We start from the raw sequence: 15,985 nt of genomic DNA, 5'->3' as shown, positions 1-15,985 counted from the left end.
AATGCCAACAAATTTGGCATAAACTATAAGTCCATTGTTGGTAGACTGCATCGACTTTATCCTACTTTCCAGAGAAGCATGAGTCTAAACCTGAACAAATTGAGCATCGACAAAGTGGCTGTGGCGGGACAGCGAGTGGTGATGCGGGTGGACTTCAACGTGCCTCTCAAGGGAGAGACCATCACCAACACTCAGAGGATAGTAGCTGCAGTGCCAACCATCAAGTACTGCCTAGAGAACAAAGCAAAGAGTGTGGTCTTGATGAGTCATTTGGGACGACCTGATGGCCGACCTCAAGAGAAGTACTCTTTGAAGGTATGAAATTAGATTCAGACCATTTTTTTATTTCTTGTTGAACTTAAATTATACGCCCGGTACATTTTTTTTTGCCTGAGACAAAGATTTTTTCCGGAATGATAAATGATTGCCTCTATCATGCAATGAAGTGTCGGATCGATGTAATTGAAAGCAAAGGTCCATCTAAGAAACCATATTCTGCTCTGATTTGCTGAAGCTCATCTATAGATTGTAATTTATGCCAAAAATATCAAATTGAATGGGCCAATGGATCTATTTTCTGGATTGTTGCACAGACAAATATGCTCCTTTTAACAGTCCATTTTAGAAGATCAGAAAATTATAGTGAAGATTTGTATTTTGCAGGTCGTAGTTCCAGAACTGGAGAAACTCCTGGGAACCAAGGTTCATTTTCTCACCGACTGCGTTGGACCTGAGATTGAGAAATTCTGTGAGAGCCCTGCTGATGGTTCTGTGATTCTGCTTGAAAACGTTAGATTTCACGTCGAGGAAGAAGGAAAAGGCGTGGACGCCGACGGCAAGAAAATCAAAGCATCAGCTGATGATGTCAAAAAGTTCAGCGGATCACTTGCGAAACTTGGCGACGTTTATTGCAATGACGCATTTGGAACTGCCCACAGGGCTCATGCTTCTATGGTTGGGGTAGAAAAACCATCGAAGGCTTCCGGATTCCTGTTGAAAAAAGAACTGGCATACTTCGCAAAAGCTCTAGTGGAGCCGCAGGTACCTTTCCTGTGCATTCTAGGAGGAGCAAAAGTATCCGATAAGATCCAATTGATCACCAACTTGCTTGAAAAATGCAACAAGATGATTATTGGCGGTGGAATGGCATTTACATTCCTGAAAGTTCGCGACAACATGAAGATTGGAGGCTCGCTCTTTGACGAGGAAGGCTCGAAAATCGTGAATGAAATCCTAGAGAAGGCGAAAGCCAAAGGTGTAGAAATCTATCTGCCGTCGGATTTTGTGACAGGAACATCGCTGAAAGATGACACCGAAGTCGGATCCGCGACAGTTGAGTCTGGAATCCCCGACGGATGGATGGGACTGGACATCGGACCGAACTCTATCAAACAGTTCGAGGATGTTATCGCTTCGGCGAAGACTATCGTTTGGAACGGACCTCCAGGAGTCTTCGAGAACGAAAAGTTTGCTGCCGGAACCAAGGCTGTTATGGGCGCGGTAGTGAAAAGCACTGAAGCTGGAGCTACGACCATCATCGGAGGAGGTGACACAGCTACCTGTGCTGCCAAGTATGGAACTGAAGAGAAAGTTAGCCATGTGAGCACTGGAGGAGGTGCCAGTTTGGAGCTGCTAGAGGGTAAAATTCTGCCAGGCGTGGCAGCATTGACCGATGCTTAATTGACAAGATTGTAAACTTGGGTCAATTTTTTTTCAAGTGTGAAAAAGTAGTAACGAAAGTAACCGAAAAAACGGTTCGTATTCTGTACGCAGGTGTTTGACCCAGGGCAGACATGATTATCATTGACTCAATATGTACACTTCTAAACTAATTAGTTTGCATTGAATTGAAACATATAAACTGTACTGATATCACTGCTGATTTATTTGCACGTAGAATTGAACTGAATAGCTGAGTGAAAATCTTATGAGATTTGCACATGCTGAAATATTGACATTGATAACAAACTTAGATGGAATTAATTATGAAACTAATTTGTTAATAAATTCTTATATTGAACCTTATAGTATAGAGCAGTTAGGAGATATTCTTGTAGTTTAATAGTTCGTGCGTGTTATTTGTGTTTTTTAATGAATTTTGTGTAACTGTTTCGATAGTTTCTTGAACTTTAAGATCAGCTGAAAGAAACCACGTTTTCTACAACTGAAAGTTTGAACAAGTTGTTTTTTTTATAGCAAAAGTTATGTTATATCAGCTAAATTAAGTTTTTTTTTCATCTTATCAGCTCTGTTGGAAATACTCAGAAAAACAGAAATTTTTTGAGCATAATAACATTTCATTTTACATACCCGAACAATTTGAAAGTTGCTTTTTTGTTGATTGTAATTTTACCTATTAATTTTATTACTTTTTCCTTTTTTGCTTAGTCTTTTTTTACTGTTATACCGGCTTAGTGGCCTCATTTTGCGTCATTTGATATAGCCAAACAGTTTTTGTGTTTTGAGGGGGAGGGATTTAGAAACGTTTCGGCTTGAACGGTTTTTGATCCAGATTTTTTGGCTCTGTTAGCACTTGGTGAGTTATCTTCCGTTGCTAGTTTCATAATTTATTGTAATGGCGTGTTTTTTTTTTCATAACTAGAGATTCAGTTTTATCTAGTTTTTTCGCATTGTTTCTAATTTTATTTGTTCTTATAGGCGCAGAAATTTAACACAAATGGAGTGAAATAGACATACTTTGGAAATCATTTATTACTTTTGCGAAATCAAGTGTCTTCTAATCGGGAACTAGATTTTTTTCCAGTTAACAACTTTTCTTACAAATCTCACTTGCTGTTTCTACTTCATTATTCAAACTTAAGATTTTCAGTTTGGTTCGCACTTTGACTTGAGCTAACTCAGTCGCCTTCGTACCCTAAAGTCAAGGGTGCAAGTCACCGCGGTACCTTGATTTTTTTTCAGTGTGTGCAATAGAACGTTTTTTTTTTTCAGGTAAAAATTGAATTGTCGGATTTTGGTTTGTGTGCTCAAGTTTTGTCGGCGTAGTTGCCACATTACAGATTTGGTTGTGCTGCGAGTGTTGTTCAATGTAGTTTCAGGGGTTACTTTTCGACTATCTTTTTGTCTGCTCTTGAAGTTACAAGTGCAAGTTTGAAGTTGCAAGTGCTGTTCAATGTAGTTAAAATCTTTTTTCGGCTCAACTTGCCTGCTCAAAGATTGTCGGCTTATTGGCCTTATCGCAGATTTATTGAATCATTTTAAAGATTTTTTTTAAATCATTTTTTTGCGGCTCAACTTGTGTCTGCTCAAAGATTGTCTGGTATCTTTGCCTAAAATGAACTTCTATCTACGAAGACTTACGAAAATTTAATAACTGGAAAACCTTTTTTTTCCGACTAAGATAATGAGTTTTTGAGAGTATGATATGTTTAAGAGTAATGAACGCAGTGAATAGAGTAGTAAATTTCTGTCGGTTCGTTTTCGTTTTTTTTATTATCACGTACATTATCTGGTACTAGGCTTATCGGCCTTCTTAGTGAAGTATGGATTTTATTGTGATGCTAAACTATTTAACATTAGTTTTACCAAGCCTAATTTAAGGTTTTTTCGACTAAATGCTTTCGGCTGATGTTTCAACGGCTTAGTCATTTTATATTGTGTTTTTTTCACAATATAAATGTTTTTTTTTTTTTTTTTTCAAAAAATTTCTGTTCGACTTAATCAGTTATAATTTAAATGTATAGGATTGGGTTTTTTTTTACTTCCGAAAGTTTATTCACTTCCAAATTTCAATAAAGGTGTATCCATGGTAAAAACGTTTTTTCCCCTGTGCGCCTGCATAGTTGTGGGGTCTCTTTAACTTTAACCTACTGTCTACAGCCTTCAAAAAAGTCTCTGGGGTGAATATTCGAACCATATTTTTTGGATTTTGTTTTCGTTCTCAAAAAATCTATTTGAGATTATTGGTTCAATGGATACAACGGGGTTGCGGGAAGCTCCCCTACATGAACGGCTACGCCCAAATTTTTCTCCACAAGAAGTCATGGCCTTCTGAATAGTCAAGTTTTTTTTATTTTCACAAATTTTTTGTTACTCTTTGTCTATTTTCGAAAACAATCGTCCCAAATCTAAAATTGCGGCTTCAATAAAAAAACAGGACGTGGAAAGCTTCCCTGCATAATGCATTACGCCTAATTTTATTTAATCAAGCAACATTTATGGCCTTCTGAAAAGTCAATGATTGGTTTGTCTTTTGAAACTATTTGACTTTTCTCGAAAACTACCCTCGGAATACTTGAATTTTGGCGTTCAATCGAGACAACAGATTGTGTGAATCTCTGTTGACCAGCGGCGGGACCAAAATGATTTTAAACAAAAAAAAATGTGATTCGCAGAAAAGCCCAATTTTTGATATAATGTGACAGTTCTTTGGAACCTTTAATTTTCTCGAAAACTTCCCTGCCAATTATTCGGTTAAGTATTCGCCTTCAATCAACAAACCCGGTTTTGTGATTTTTTTCTCCTTAAGCGGCCGCGATCTTCTAATTGCGGAAAAAGTTATTGATTTCAGAAAGTTTGAGATTTTCAGTCTTCTCAGTTCTTTTTGTAGAGAAAAAAACTAAGGTTTTGGGCAAAGTCCAATTTTTGAAATTACCCATTTCATCTCACATCAGTATAGCAATTTCCGAAAATATTAGTTTGCTACCTCCAGCTTTAGCTGGGCCCCATAGTTTCTTCTACAACGTATTTCATTTTTTCTGCTTTCGTTTCGACTTTTCATTTTTTATGTTTGTTGAATCGCTTGTGTTGCGAAGCTCCGCTTCGCGTTTGTGTTAAATTTTGTTAAAAAGAAAAATGAAACTGAATTAAGTGGTAAACTGCATTAAGTGGTAAACTGCAATTATGAGAGATAATAGCTATTTTAACTTTAAACATGCAATAAAATCAAATGGGGAAGCCAGCCTTTCATCGATTGCTGGCAGTTTTGAACAGCAAGTTTCGTCTAATTTAAGCTGAGTACCGAAAATATCCATGTCAGTTTGTCTTGACACAGAACTTCTGAATTTGTGTGTGGTTCGATGTCAATCCAGGTCCCGCACTTTCATATGAAATCCTGGCAAACAAAGCAAAGTAACACCACAACTTCCTCAAATATATAACTCTAAATTGTAGAAGCATAAAGAACAAACACATGGAAATACGTTTCTTGTCAGAAATAGTTGACTCAAACACAATTATCGGTCTTACGGAAACCTGGCTTGACGAAACATGCGATCATAAAACTTATTCATTCTGCAAAACAACCCATGAAATTTTTAGACGCGACCGTAACAAAAAATGCACTGGTCAACACGCAGGTGGTGGTACTATTCTTCTTATTCCGAAAAACTTTTACCCTAAGATTCGAGAAGATTTAAATTATCTACGTCCCTCCCATTTTGAAGGACTTTGGGTGGAATATAGCCCAATCATCTCAAAAAAATCAAAAAGACAGATAATTGCTATTGCCTACAATCCACACAAACAATTCAAGGAAATTTTTATAGAAGATACACTAAAGGGTATCGATTACGCTGCCTCTGAAGCGCGAGATGTTACGATTTTGGGTGATTTCAATATCAACTACTTGAATAAACATGAAGCTAAATTTCTCAGCGATTCTATTAAACCATACAATTTGTCAATAACCAATAAGTCGATACCGACATACAACTCTAAAAACAGCCAATCCATTTTAGATAACATTGTAGCAACCAAATCTCTTTGTAAAGAAACTATTGTAGCAGAACCACCTATAAACACGGACCATTTAATAACAATGTGTATTAGCAAACTAAAAACGATTCGAAAAAGCCATTCCAATTCGAACTTTTCGCTTCAACAAAACCAATTATTGTAAAAATAGGTTCTGCGAGGAACTTAAACAGAGTCCATGGTTTCTCGTCTACCAAGAAAACGATGTCTCTAAAATGTTAATAAAATTTGAAGATATTTTTTCGCATGCCCTAAATGCTCACGCCCCTCTAGAGCAGAAGTATATCCGAAATAAACCGCAGCTACAGCTGTCTGGTAAAGTACTTAACTCAGTCAAAAGACCTTTAAAACAGGAAAAAGAAAGTCTTCTAAAGGCATTTCAATTATCAAGAACAGATGCTAATTTTGAAAACTATAAACGAATAAGAAATAAAAACAACAATCATCTAAAACATTTATACAAGAAAGAGAAAACAGCCCAATGCAAAATGCTTGACTGTCCAAAAAAACAATGGAATTTCATAAACTCTATCAGGAACACCATGAAACAGTCAACGCAAATAGGTGATCTACGGAATTCGTTTGGCGACACTATAATTGAAAATAAGAAGAAAGCAAATTTCCTTAACTACAGGTTCTCAACATTAGGAGAATACAAAAACGCAGATCCTCCCATAGATGTACCAACTGAGTACAGTGTACACAGCAAAACAAATAGGCACTTTCAATTCAAGTTCATAACTCACAAAGAAATGAAAGATGCAATTTTATTACTTCCCTTAAACAAGCCATTAGGACCAAGCAAAATCCCTGCTTGGGCTCTAAAAGACAGCATTAATACTGTAAACCCAATTCTTACGATGATTATCAATGAATGCATCTCGAAATCCGTATTCCCATATACCTTAAAAAGGCACACGTTTTTCCCATATTCAAAAAAGGCGACTCGACAGATCCAGTAAATTATCGTCCAATTTCTATTACACCCACTCTATCGAAGTTGAAAAAATTTTTTCATCCCAAATTCACGAATTCTTAGCAAATTCCAATATTCTAAATCCAAAACAATTTGGCTTTCGTCCAGGTTATTCAACTAATGATGCTCTTTTATACACAACAGAAAAAGTCAGATTCCATCTTGATAAAAATAACATAGCAGCGGCTGCATTTCTTGATTTATCTAAAGCATTTGATTCACTCTCTCATTCAGTCCATAAGGAAACTAAGTCACATTGGCTTTGAACAGTCAGCAACAACTCTTATTAAGTCATTTCTAGAAAACAGACAGCAATTGACAATAGTAAAAGGCGAACACTCAGATTGGCTTAAATTAGAGCAAGGTGTTCCCCAAGGTACTGTACTAGGACCACTGCTGTTCAACTTGTATGTAAATGACTTGCCACAAACAATAGACAAATCATATACGTTAGTACAATTTGCCGCCGACACGACTCTGCTTAGTTTTCATTCAGATCCCGAAACAGCAACAAAGAGCATTGAAAACAATTTCAATAAAATTCTCTTGTATTTTCACTTAAATCGATTAATGATTAATGTAGACAAAACCCAGTTCATTGTATTTTCTGCACCGTCGAAAAAGAAACTAACTGAAAATCTTTCATTGAAAGTTGGAAACTATCAAGTTAATTTAACAGAGACAGTTAAATTTCTCGGCGTCAATATTGACATAAGCTTAACATTCGACAAAGAAATCAACAAAATTTTACAAAAAATGGCTACAGCAATCCAAACGATAAAATGCATCCGAGACGAAATCCCTCTGCGTACTAGAATTCTCCTGTTAAATACTCTTGTACTGAGCCATTTGCACTATCCATGCATGCTCTTAAACGGATGTACGCAAGATAATATTGAGAAACTCGAAAATCAAATAAAATGGGGAATCAGGATAATAATGAACATAAGCAAAGGAGATTCCGTTACACTTTTAAGGAAACAGCACAAAATTCCTACTGCTCGGAATATAATCGAGTACCGATCAGCACACTACCTTCACAGGTTATGCCGAAACGATGCCCCAGCTTTCACGCATATAAGATTCCAAAATTCTGAATTCCGCTATAACCATCGAACTGGAACATTACTGTTCCCTTTAACATGTAAAACTGATTTCCTTCGTAAGTCTTTCTTATTTACATCAATCAGAAACCTTAACACAAATCCGAACCTTGTTTAATCGAAAACTACCGTACACATTGACAAAAACTCTGATAAAAAATTTCATCATAAGAAAAGATGACACCCTGTTACCCAATAAGGAGAGTCTTTCCGCATCCAAGGACATTTATTTTGTTAAATCAATTATTTGATTCGTCCTCGTAGTAATTTATGCTTTTTCTTGTTATGTTATATAACCATTGCGTAATATTGTACACTAGATTCTTATACAATCAGTTCTGCAACTGCATAAGTATATTGAAACAATAAAGTGTCCCCTCTCTCTCTCTCTAATTTAGTCGAAATGGTAAATTCTCTTCCAGAATGCTGATGAAGTTTCCTGAAATACGTAAAAGCATAAGAATATATTGTGCACTCCTAATTACACTGAATAAGTTGACTAAACCGAATCCATTTAATCGAGAAATAATTCAAAATCAGACGGAAATTTAGTTACAAAAAGTCGATGAACGTAGATTAGACACTTATATAGGCTGTGATGATTTTTTTTCAGGATAGTTCAAATTGCTCTAATAAGTAAAGATAATGCATTCATACATAAGAATGCATTTATGAATATTCTTAGCTTTATCTGCACTTTTTGCTAAAAGGTAGGCACAATTTGCTCTCCAATTACAAAAGAGGAAATCACGCAAAAAAACTTGATCGATTTCTAGTTTCAAAGTGGAATTTGAACTTTACTTTTCCCAGTGTTTTAAAACGTTACCTACCGCTCCAGTTTTTTTTAAAAAATTTGGTTTAATTTTATATAAAAAGTGCCAATCATGAACTATTTTTACAATTCCATGATCTTTAAGGCCAGATATTTGTTTTCTCGGATATTCGAAAGATGAAGTTTTTCACAAAAACAAGTTAGTTTGTTGTATGTTTCTTTGCGTTCATTGACTCTTTTCCAACTCTCTGTTAGCTATGTTATTTTAAAAAAGTACGCAGCTCATAAAAATCTGTTAAAATACGCCTGAAAGATATGCAATGAAACTCAAAGTTTGAATCGAATGACGCATCTGAGCAGTGAAAAAATAACATCCAACCATGATTCATTCACTGGAAAACGCATTTTTATCCATTTATTGCTCAGAACGATGTGCTACACTTAATTTAGTGAAGAAAATTGAATCAACTTTTCTCATTACTCTCTGATTTTTTTTTGTTTGTAAAGACATAGGTAGTTTTTTTTGTGTTCTTGCCATTCCCCACGCGCTCAAAAAACGACCTAAAATATGGACAAAAATGATGAGTTTTTTTGCGAATTAACTGTTTTGAGCTTCCTCTACTACCTGCATAGTAACCGGATACTGATGCGGAACTTCTGTATAAATTGTTACCGCTTCACTTCATCGAAAAAAAACTTTATTTGGCGAAAACATTCAAAACTGTTTTTTTTAGCCATCAAAGGAGGCAATCATCGGAAAAGAGTTTTCACAAGAAAAGCTGTTCCTCTTAATTCCTGTTAAATGAAAATTGAAAATACTAAGATCTTGAGTTTTGTGAGTGAGCTTAATTAATCAGTAACTTAACCTGCAGATGTATCATCTGATTTTTCGTGGTTTTTTACTGGACGGCAAAAATATATTGTCATAAATATATTGTCATAATAATGCGGCTAAGCCCAGATGTTTTTCCAAAAAAGTAATGGGCCTCAGAAAACAAAAATTTTTGGTTTTTGACCGTTTTTGAAATTTATTGATTTTCTCGAAGGTTATCCTGCCAAATCGAACTCCTAGTTATTTTCACTCCTAGTTGTTTTATAGGAGAACCAACTAAGGTTTTGGGTGAAGCCCAGTTTTGGAAATTACCGTTTTCCTTCCGCATCAGTTCAAAAAATTCAAAAATTATCAAACAGGTATTTCCAGCTTAAGCTGGCCTCTAGTTCAAATCAAATAAAACTGTTTTTGCTAGTTCGTTTGAGGTAGTAATAACTTTAAAATTAAATTTATTGACAACAAAATTTGATGTTTTTCGGACTTTCTGTCGGCAGATTTTCCGTTTTTTCCAAATGCAATTTTTAATATCTGGTATGCTTTTCCAGCTGTTTTTTTTCCAAAGCTTAGATTTTGTTAAATTTCTGATGGAAATCATTTAAACTTTAGTTACACTATCGATAGCAAGTGGCTTGCAATCGGGTACTAGAGTTTTTCCCGTAAATAACTTTGTTCGCAGAATGGTCAAAGTTAGAAATGGTACATTTAGATTTAAGTTATAATAAATTCAAGTTTTTTTTACATCTATGGCACTCTTGGTCTGTGGGTAACGGAAACGCCTGGGATAACAAAGATCCTGGGTTCGAATCTGTCAGTAACTGTTTTTTTTTCTTTCAAATGGGAACTATTCCGTTTTCAAAAAAAACTCGGCTTATTTTTGTCTTCTTATGTATTGTCGGCTTATTTGCCTCATCGTAGGAGTGTCCTGTTTGCTGTACGCAGATCAAGTTGTAGTTGCTTTTAGAGTTTTAGAGTTTTGTTTTTGTATTGCTGTTTGTAATTTTACTAACCTTGACTTCGTATGTTCGTTTTTTTGTTTTTATTTTCGTTTAAAAACTTTGTTCTGCCCAAATGATTTCGGCTTATATTTTATCGGCTTAGTTTTGAGTAGTTTCAAGGAAAACATAATTTTATTGCTCTCTTCTGGAGTGAACAAAATGCTAAAATTTTCCATGGAATTTTTAGTTTTTCATGACAACAATTTTTGTTTACGGTTTTTTGTTCTTTTTTTTCTATTCCTCTGATCCCCGCTCTATAGGTTTCGGCTTATATGAAATCGGTTTAAGGGTCTCGTTTTGTGTTTTGACGAGCGAAAAAAGTTTGTATGTAGGTGTGTTTGTTTTGAGGGTGAGGGGGACTTAATAGTTTTTCAGAAGTACTAATTTTTTTTTTGGCTTTTTTGTTTTTTTTTTCGGCTAAATAGGTTTCCCTTTATATTATATCGGCTTAGCGGCCTCATTTTATTTCATTTGACGGGCAAATAAAAAGATGGTCTTTTAAACTTTTTGAAAGGAAGTCTAAGTCTTGATTTTTTCGGCTTAAAGCATTTCTCCTAAGGTATTTTCGGCTTTTTTCACCGCTTGGTAAATTTTCTTCCGGTGATTATTTCATATTCTATTGTCTTGGCATGTTTTTGTTTCAAAACTAGCTTTATTAATTTTGGTTGATCTACTTTTTTCGACAATTGTCGATTTTTTTTTCGACTTAGCGATATCTCAGCTTCGCCTCTGCATTATAATTTTGATATTTGCTGAACTTTTTTGTAGTTTCTTGGCATCTTCAATTCTTTTTGATGTAATTTCTTTTATATCTTATGTGGCTTGGAGCAGAAACTTTGAACGTTTTCACAAACTGTATGCTTAGCCCACAGGATCTGAAAACTGCTAAATTAGAAGTCATGTTTCTGCTGAAGTATTTCAAAACTAAATCATTTCTTGCTTTTTTGGTTGCCAGATTAGCTTCTGCAATAATATGAAGCGGAAAATTGTACGGAAAGTAACTTCGACGAAAACTTTTGACCAAATGATGAATTGAGTTTTTTGTTTATTTTTGCTGCAATTGTTTGCTTATATCGTCCAAATTCAACAAATATAAATGACAGTCAATTTTTTTCAGTACTAGTTGTTGATTTGTTAGTCAGCTGCGTCAACATGAAGCTCGTGAAGCTGGGAGACATTGAAAGTTCGAAACTAGGCTATGGTGCCATGTCTTTGTCATCAAATATTTACTCAGTTCCTGAAGGATACACAGATGCGGACGGTGTTGCAGTTCTGAAACGAGCATTGGACTTGGGAATCACGCATATCGATACTGCTATTATTTATGGCAACGGCCACAACGAAACTCTGGTCGGACAAGCTATCGCTGGCTTGAACCCAGAGGAAAGAGCTAAGCTCTGTATCGCCACCAAGACAGGATTTGACACGAAAGCTGGAAAAGTAAGCGGGGATCCTGAGTTTATCCGCCGAACATGTGAGGAATCTATCGCGAGGTTGGGAACCTACATCGATATTTTCTACTTGCATCGAATTGATACTTCAACCTCTATTGAGGAGAGTATGAAAACCATGAAGGAACTCATCGCAGAAGGGAAGATCAAAGCTGTTGGGTTAAGTGAAGCTTCGGCTAATACGATCAGAAGAGCGCACGTTGTGGTTAAAATCAGCGCTATTCAGCTCGAATGGTCTCTTTGGAGCAGAGATGTAGAAGATGAGATTATTCCAGTGTGTAGGGAGTTGGGAATTGGGATTGTAGCCTACTCGCCTCTTGGTCGGGGTATGTTGACAGGAGCAATAAAGAAACGCGAGGATCTGAATGAAAAAGACTGGCGATTGAGGAACCCGCGTTTCCAGGGAGAAGCATTTGATGCGAACTTGAAGCTCATCAGCAAAGTTGAGGCAGTAGCTGCTAAAAAGGGATGCTCGACTGCTAATCTGGCTCTGGCTTGGGTTTTGGCTCAAGGCGATGACGTGGTTCCGATTCCAGGAACAGCTAAGGTGAAGAATCTTGAGGCAAATATGGGAGCCCTAGATGTCATTTTGACGAAAGACGAAGTCGATGAGCTGAGCAGTGTTTTGCCACCGGAAGCGGTGGTTGGCGAAAGATACCAACCAGGGATACCAACTTTCAAAGACAACTGAAACCCTTCTTATTTTTGATGGGTTTCCTTACTGAACATGTACCATTTCAGAAATTCTGCCAACATACCAACACATCGTAAAATCGACGCAATGTGATAACTAACAGGGTAGCTTTTCAGCGATTGATTACACTAAAATGTTTGCTCTTACAAACAAAACAATTTATCATTTTAGTTTTTAACCCAGATTACTTGCATTGTAAATATTATTGAAAATATAATTTTCCGTGAGAATAAGTCAAATTTTCTGAAAATAGTCTTTTTTGAAATTTTAAACCCTAAATTGGCATCAAATTTTAGAATGACGTATCTATATTGTTTCAGGAATTTATGCGAAAAACCAATGGAACTGAACCAGGATGTCGTGGACAGGTATTCTCGGCAGCTTATATTGAAAGAAATTTCTCTACACGGTCAAACCAAATTAGCCCAGAGTCGAATTCTGGTCATCGGAGCTGGAGGTTTAGGATGTCCTCTGACTCTATATTGTTGTGCCGCTGGAGTTGGCACTATCGGAATTGTTGATAACGATTGTGTCGAAGTCTCGAATCTCCACAGACAAGTGTGCCACGACGTCAATCAAACTGGTAAACCAAAAGTTGACAGTTTAGAAGAAACACTGAAAGCTTTGAACCCTTTAGTGAATATTGTGAAGTTCAAAGAAAAGCTGACTCGAGAAAATGCCGTTGGAATCTTTCAAAATTTTGATATGATAGTAGATTGTTCTGATAATGCGCCTACACGTTATTTAGCGTCAGATGCATCTGTAGTGTTAAAGAAACCGCTTGTTTCGTCTAGCGCTTTGCGTTTTGAAGGCCAGCTGACAGTGTACAGACCTTTTGAGGATGACAACCCGTGTTATCGGTGTATATTTCCGGAGCCTCCTGACCCTTCTGTAACTGGTAGTTGCTCTTCAGTCGGCGTGATGGGATTTGTATGTGGGGTTATGGGGTCATTGCAGGCCCAGGAGGTCGTCAAGCAAATAGTTGGTTTGCCCAATCCTTTAGTTAAAAAGATGCTAGTCTATGACGGATTAAGCTGCACATTTAGAACGATAAAATTGCGATCGAAGTCAAAAGAGTGCAAATGTGTTTCATTGCCGACTTCTTTGGACTCATTTGAGGACGTTGTTTTCAAATGCGGACCAAGTTGCAAAGTTTTGTCGGACGAAGAAAGATTATCTCCTGAATTGTATTCAAAAATGATCACGGATAAAAAACCGCATATTCTAATCGATGTTCGCAATGCATGCGAAACTCTTTTTTCGAATCTCAACTTGAATGACGAAGCAATGTATATGAATTGTCCGATCAAAAGTTTAGCGAATGATGAGAATGTTGCAAAGTTGGTGACTTCTGTTGAATCAAAGGCGCAAAATGGTGGTGGAAATACAGTTGTGGTGATGTGCAAACGTGGCAATAATTCTCAGAAGGCAGTGGAAGAATTGAAAAGAGCAGGACTGAATAAAACTGTTGAGCTCAAAGATATTAAAGGTGGACTGTTTGCTTTGAAAGACTTGATGCCAGAATCGAATATTTTCTTTTATTAATTTATCTTTTGAAAGTTTTTTTTCCAACTTTCGAAGAGTACTGTTCTGATTTGTGCTCAGTTTGTTTTTCAGACAAGGTTCAATTTTTTAATATTTTAGACGGAATTTTTTTTACTATCTGAAATCTCTCGATGTCCTGAGCTCAAGATGATTTTTTGTGATTTTTTCCATGAAATAGATTTGACAAATACCAGTTTGAGATAACTTGTTCGCGATTTTTATCGAGCTATTATTGCGTAATCGGCTATTTAATCCAGCTCAAAAATCTTTTCAAATTGAGTTTCGGTGATCTTTTTACTTTTATTAATAGATTAATGGACGCTTAAGACATCACTTTGTGCTGCACATATCGGGTGGGGGACGATTTTCACTATAAAAAAGTTCAACGCTCACTTTTTTTTAGAAATTTCATTTTCTAAATATAAGCTAATCAAAAACTGTTTTTTTTTCTGTACATTATTTAACTGCCGTTTCACTAAGTGATGGGGTGCGTTCAGGGTGCTCCAATGGGTTGCAAATCTGGCCTCTAATGTCACTGCTCACTTTCATTTACTCTCCAAGATATGACGTCTTATATAATTTTTTAAACTTAAAGAAATTTTGAAATTCTCAAACCTTTGTTGAAGGTGATGTCAAAGTAATCCATGGTTTGCAGTTACGGGCTACAAATTAGAGTGCTCAAACCTTTATAGTTTGCGATGTATGATATTTCTGATCAACGTTTTAGAAAACTTCATAGAAACATTTTTAGAAAAACAGACAGAATTAATCCGTTTCGTTGCAGACTTTGCCACCAAATATGGCTGCGCAAACCCTTTCTGACCTTTTTATGATCTTCTAAAAGTTTTTCAAAAAAAAAACAGACAGATCATTGATGTGCATTAATTAACAAGCTGATTGATGTGTAATAATAAACTACACTAGGTTCAAACAATAATGACCGCAAATGATAAACGCGCATGCTATTGAGATGGAATAATTAGGTGAATGTAGAATTTTTAAAAAAGAAAATATCAATTCTTCTCAGATTCTGTAGTAAAATTGTAAATTGCGTTAGTATCCTTTCTGTCTTATCAGTGTTTTTTAAATCAAAAAATGAAAAGCTGAAACCCAGTAGTTGTTGGGATATGTTCATTTCAGTCAAAAAAGAGCCGAAAAAGTGTCTAAATTAATTATTAATACAGTCCAATTTTTTGTGAAAAAATCATATGAATGCTCCGCGTTTGTTTTTCACGATTTCCTAAAACTTCGTAGTTTTATTTTATTTTTAGAAGAGTAATGAACGCAGTGAAGACTCTTATATAGGTCTTGATGTTTTTTTCCGGAAAATTTCTTCAAATATGCATAAAAGTCCAGTAACTACAGATGTGCATTCATACATATTGATGCATTTGTGAATGGATTTTTTGAGTTCAAGGTATATATGCACTTTTTTAGTTCAATAAAAATTCATATTCTGAAAGTGACGTAGATAGCGCTCTCCAAATACGCGAAAAATTGTGTACGATTTCTAGTTTTGAAACAGGAATTTAAATTTTAGATTTCCAGCAAAAAAAAAATATTGATCAAGTTTTCTCAAGTTGGGTAAGTAATATCAAAAGAAGTACCAAACATAAATTGTTCTAGAAGTTCAAAGAGATTATAGGGCATCTATTTTTATCTTTACACTTCGAAAGTTAAGATTTTTTTTAAAAAAGTCAGTGTTTTTTTAATGTTTACTTGCGTTCATTACTTTTTTTCCAATCTTCGATTGGCTATGTTTTCAAGAAACAATATCGACGTTCCATAGTCTCTCTGACTTTTTTGGGGCATACTTTTTGCGGAAGTAGAAATTGTAACCCAATATAACAGTTAGAGATTATTTGAAATACCCTGACAACACGAAGATAATCTGATTATTTA

The 15,985-nt window shown here is 35.8% G+C and overlaps 5 protein-coding genes across 5 annotated transcripts in view; 4 read left to right on the top strand and 1 right to left on the bottom strand.

The window, feature by feature from the left end:
* LOC134847564 (uncharacterized) overlaps positions 1 to 15,985 on the top strand; it is a 318,779-nt gene that overhangs the window by 114,392 nt on the left and 188,402 nt on the right. The window lies entirely within an intron of this gene.
* The window catches only part of LOC134847567 (casein kinase I-like), a 584,249-nt gene that overhangs the window by 410,961 nt on the left and 157,303 nt on the right, over positions 1 to 15,985 (bottom strand). The gene's annotated exons all lie outside the window — the stretch shown is intronic.
* Positions 79 to 1,680, top strand: LOC134848751 (phosphoglycerate kinase-like). The gene is made up of 2 exons (XM_063866264.1): positions 79 to 315; positions 664 to 1,680. Exons 1-2 carry the CDS (start codon positions 79 to 81, stop codon positions 1,678 to 1,680), a joined length of 1,254 nt encoding a protein of 417 aa, XP_063722334.1.
* Positions 11,515 to 12,763, top strand: LOC134847801 (uncharacterized). The gene has a single exon (XM_063865018.1). The coding sequence runs from the start codon at positions 11,546 to 11,548 to the stop codon at positions 12,533 to 12,535; it is 990 nt and encodes a 329-aa protein (XP_063721088.1). The 5' UTR covers positions 11,515 to 11,545; the 3' UTR covers positions 12,536 to 12,763.
* Positions 12,851 to 14,083, top strand: LOC134848750 (sulfur carrier protein adenylyltransferase-like). Its single transcript, XM_063866263.1, has one exon. It carries the CDS (start codon positions 12,878 to 12,880, stop codon positions 14,081 to 14,083), a length of 1,206 nt encoding a protein of 401 aa, XP_063722333.1. The 5' UTR covers positions 12,851 to 12,877.

The sequence above is a fragment of the Symsagittifera roscoffensis genome, chromosome 6 (genome assembly GCF_963678635.1).
Source record: "Symsagittifera roscoffensis chromosome 6, txSymRosc1.1, whole genome shotgun sequence".
NCBI lineage: Eukaryota > Metazoa > Xenacoelomorpha > Acoela > Convolutidae > Symsagittifera > Symsagittifera roscoffensis.
The sequence above is the reverse complement of the archived record's forward strand: the minus strand, read 5'-3'. Positions and strand labels throughout refer to the sequence as shown.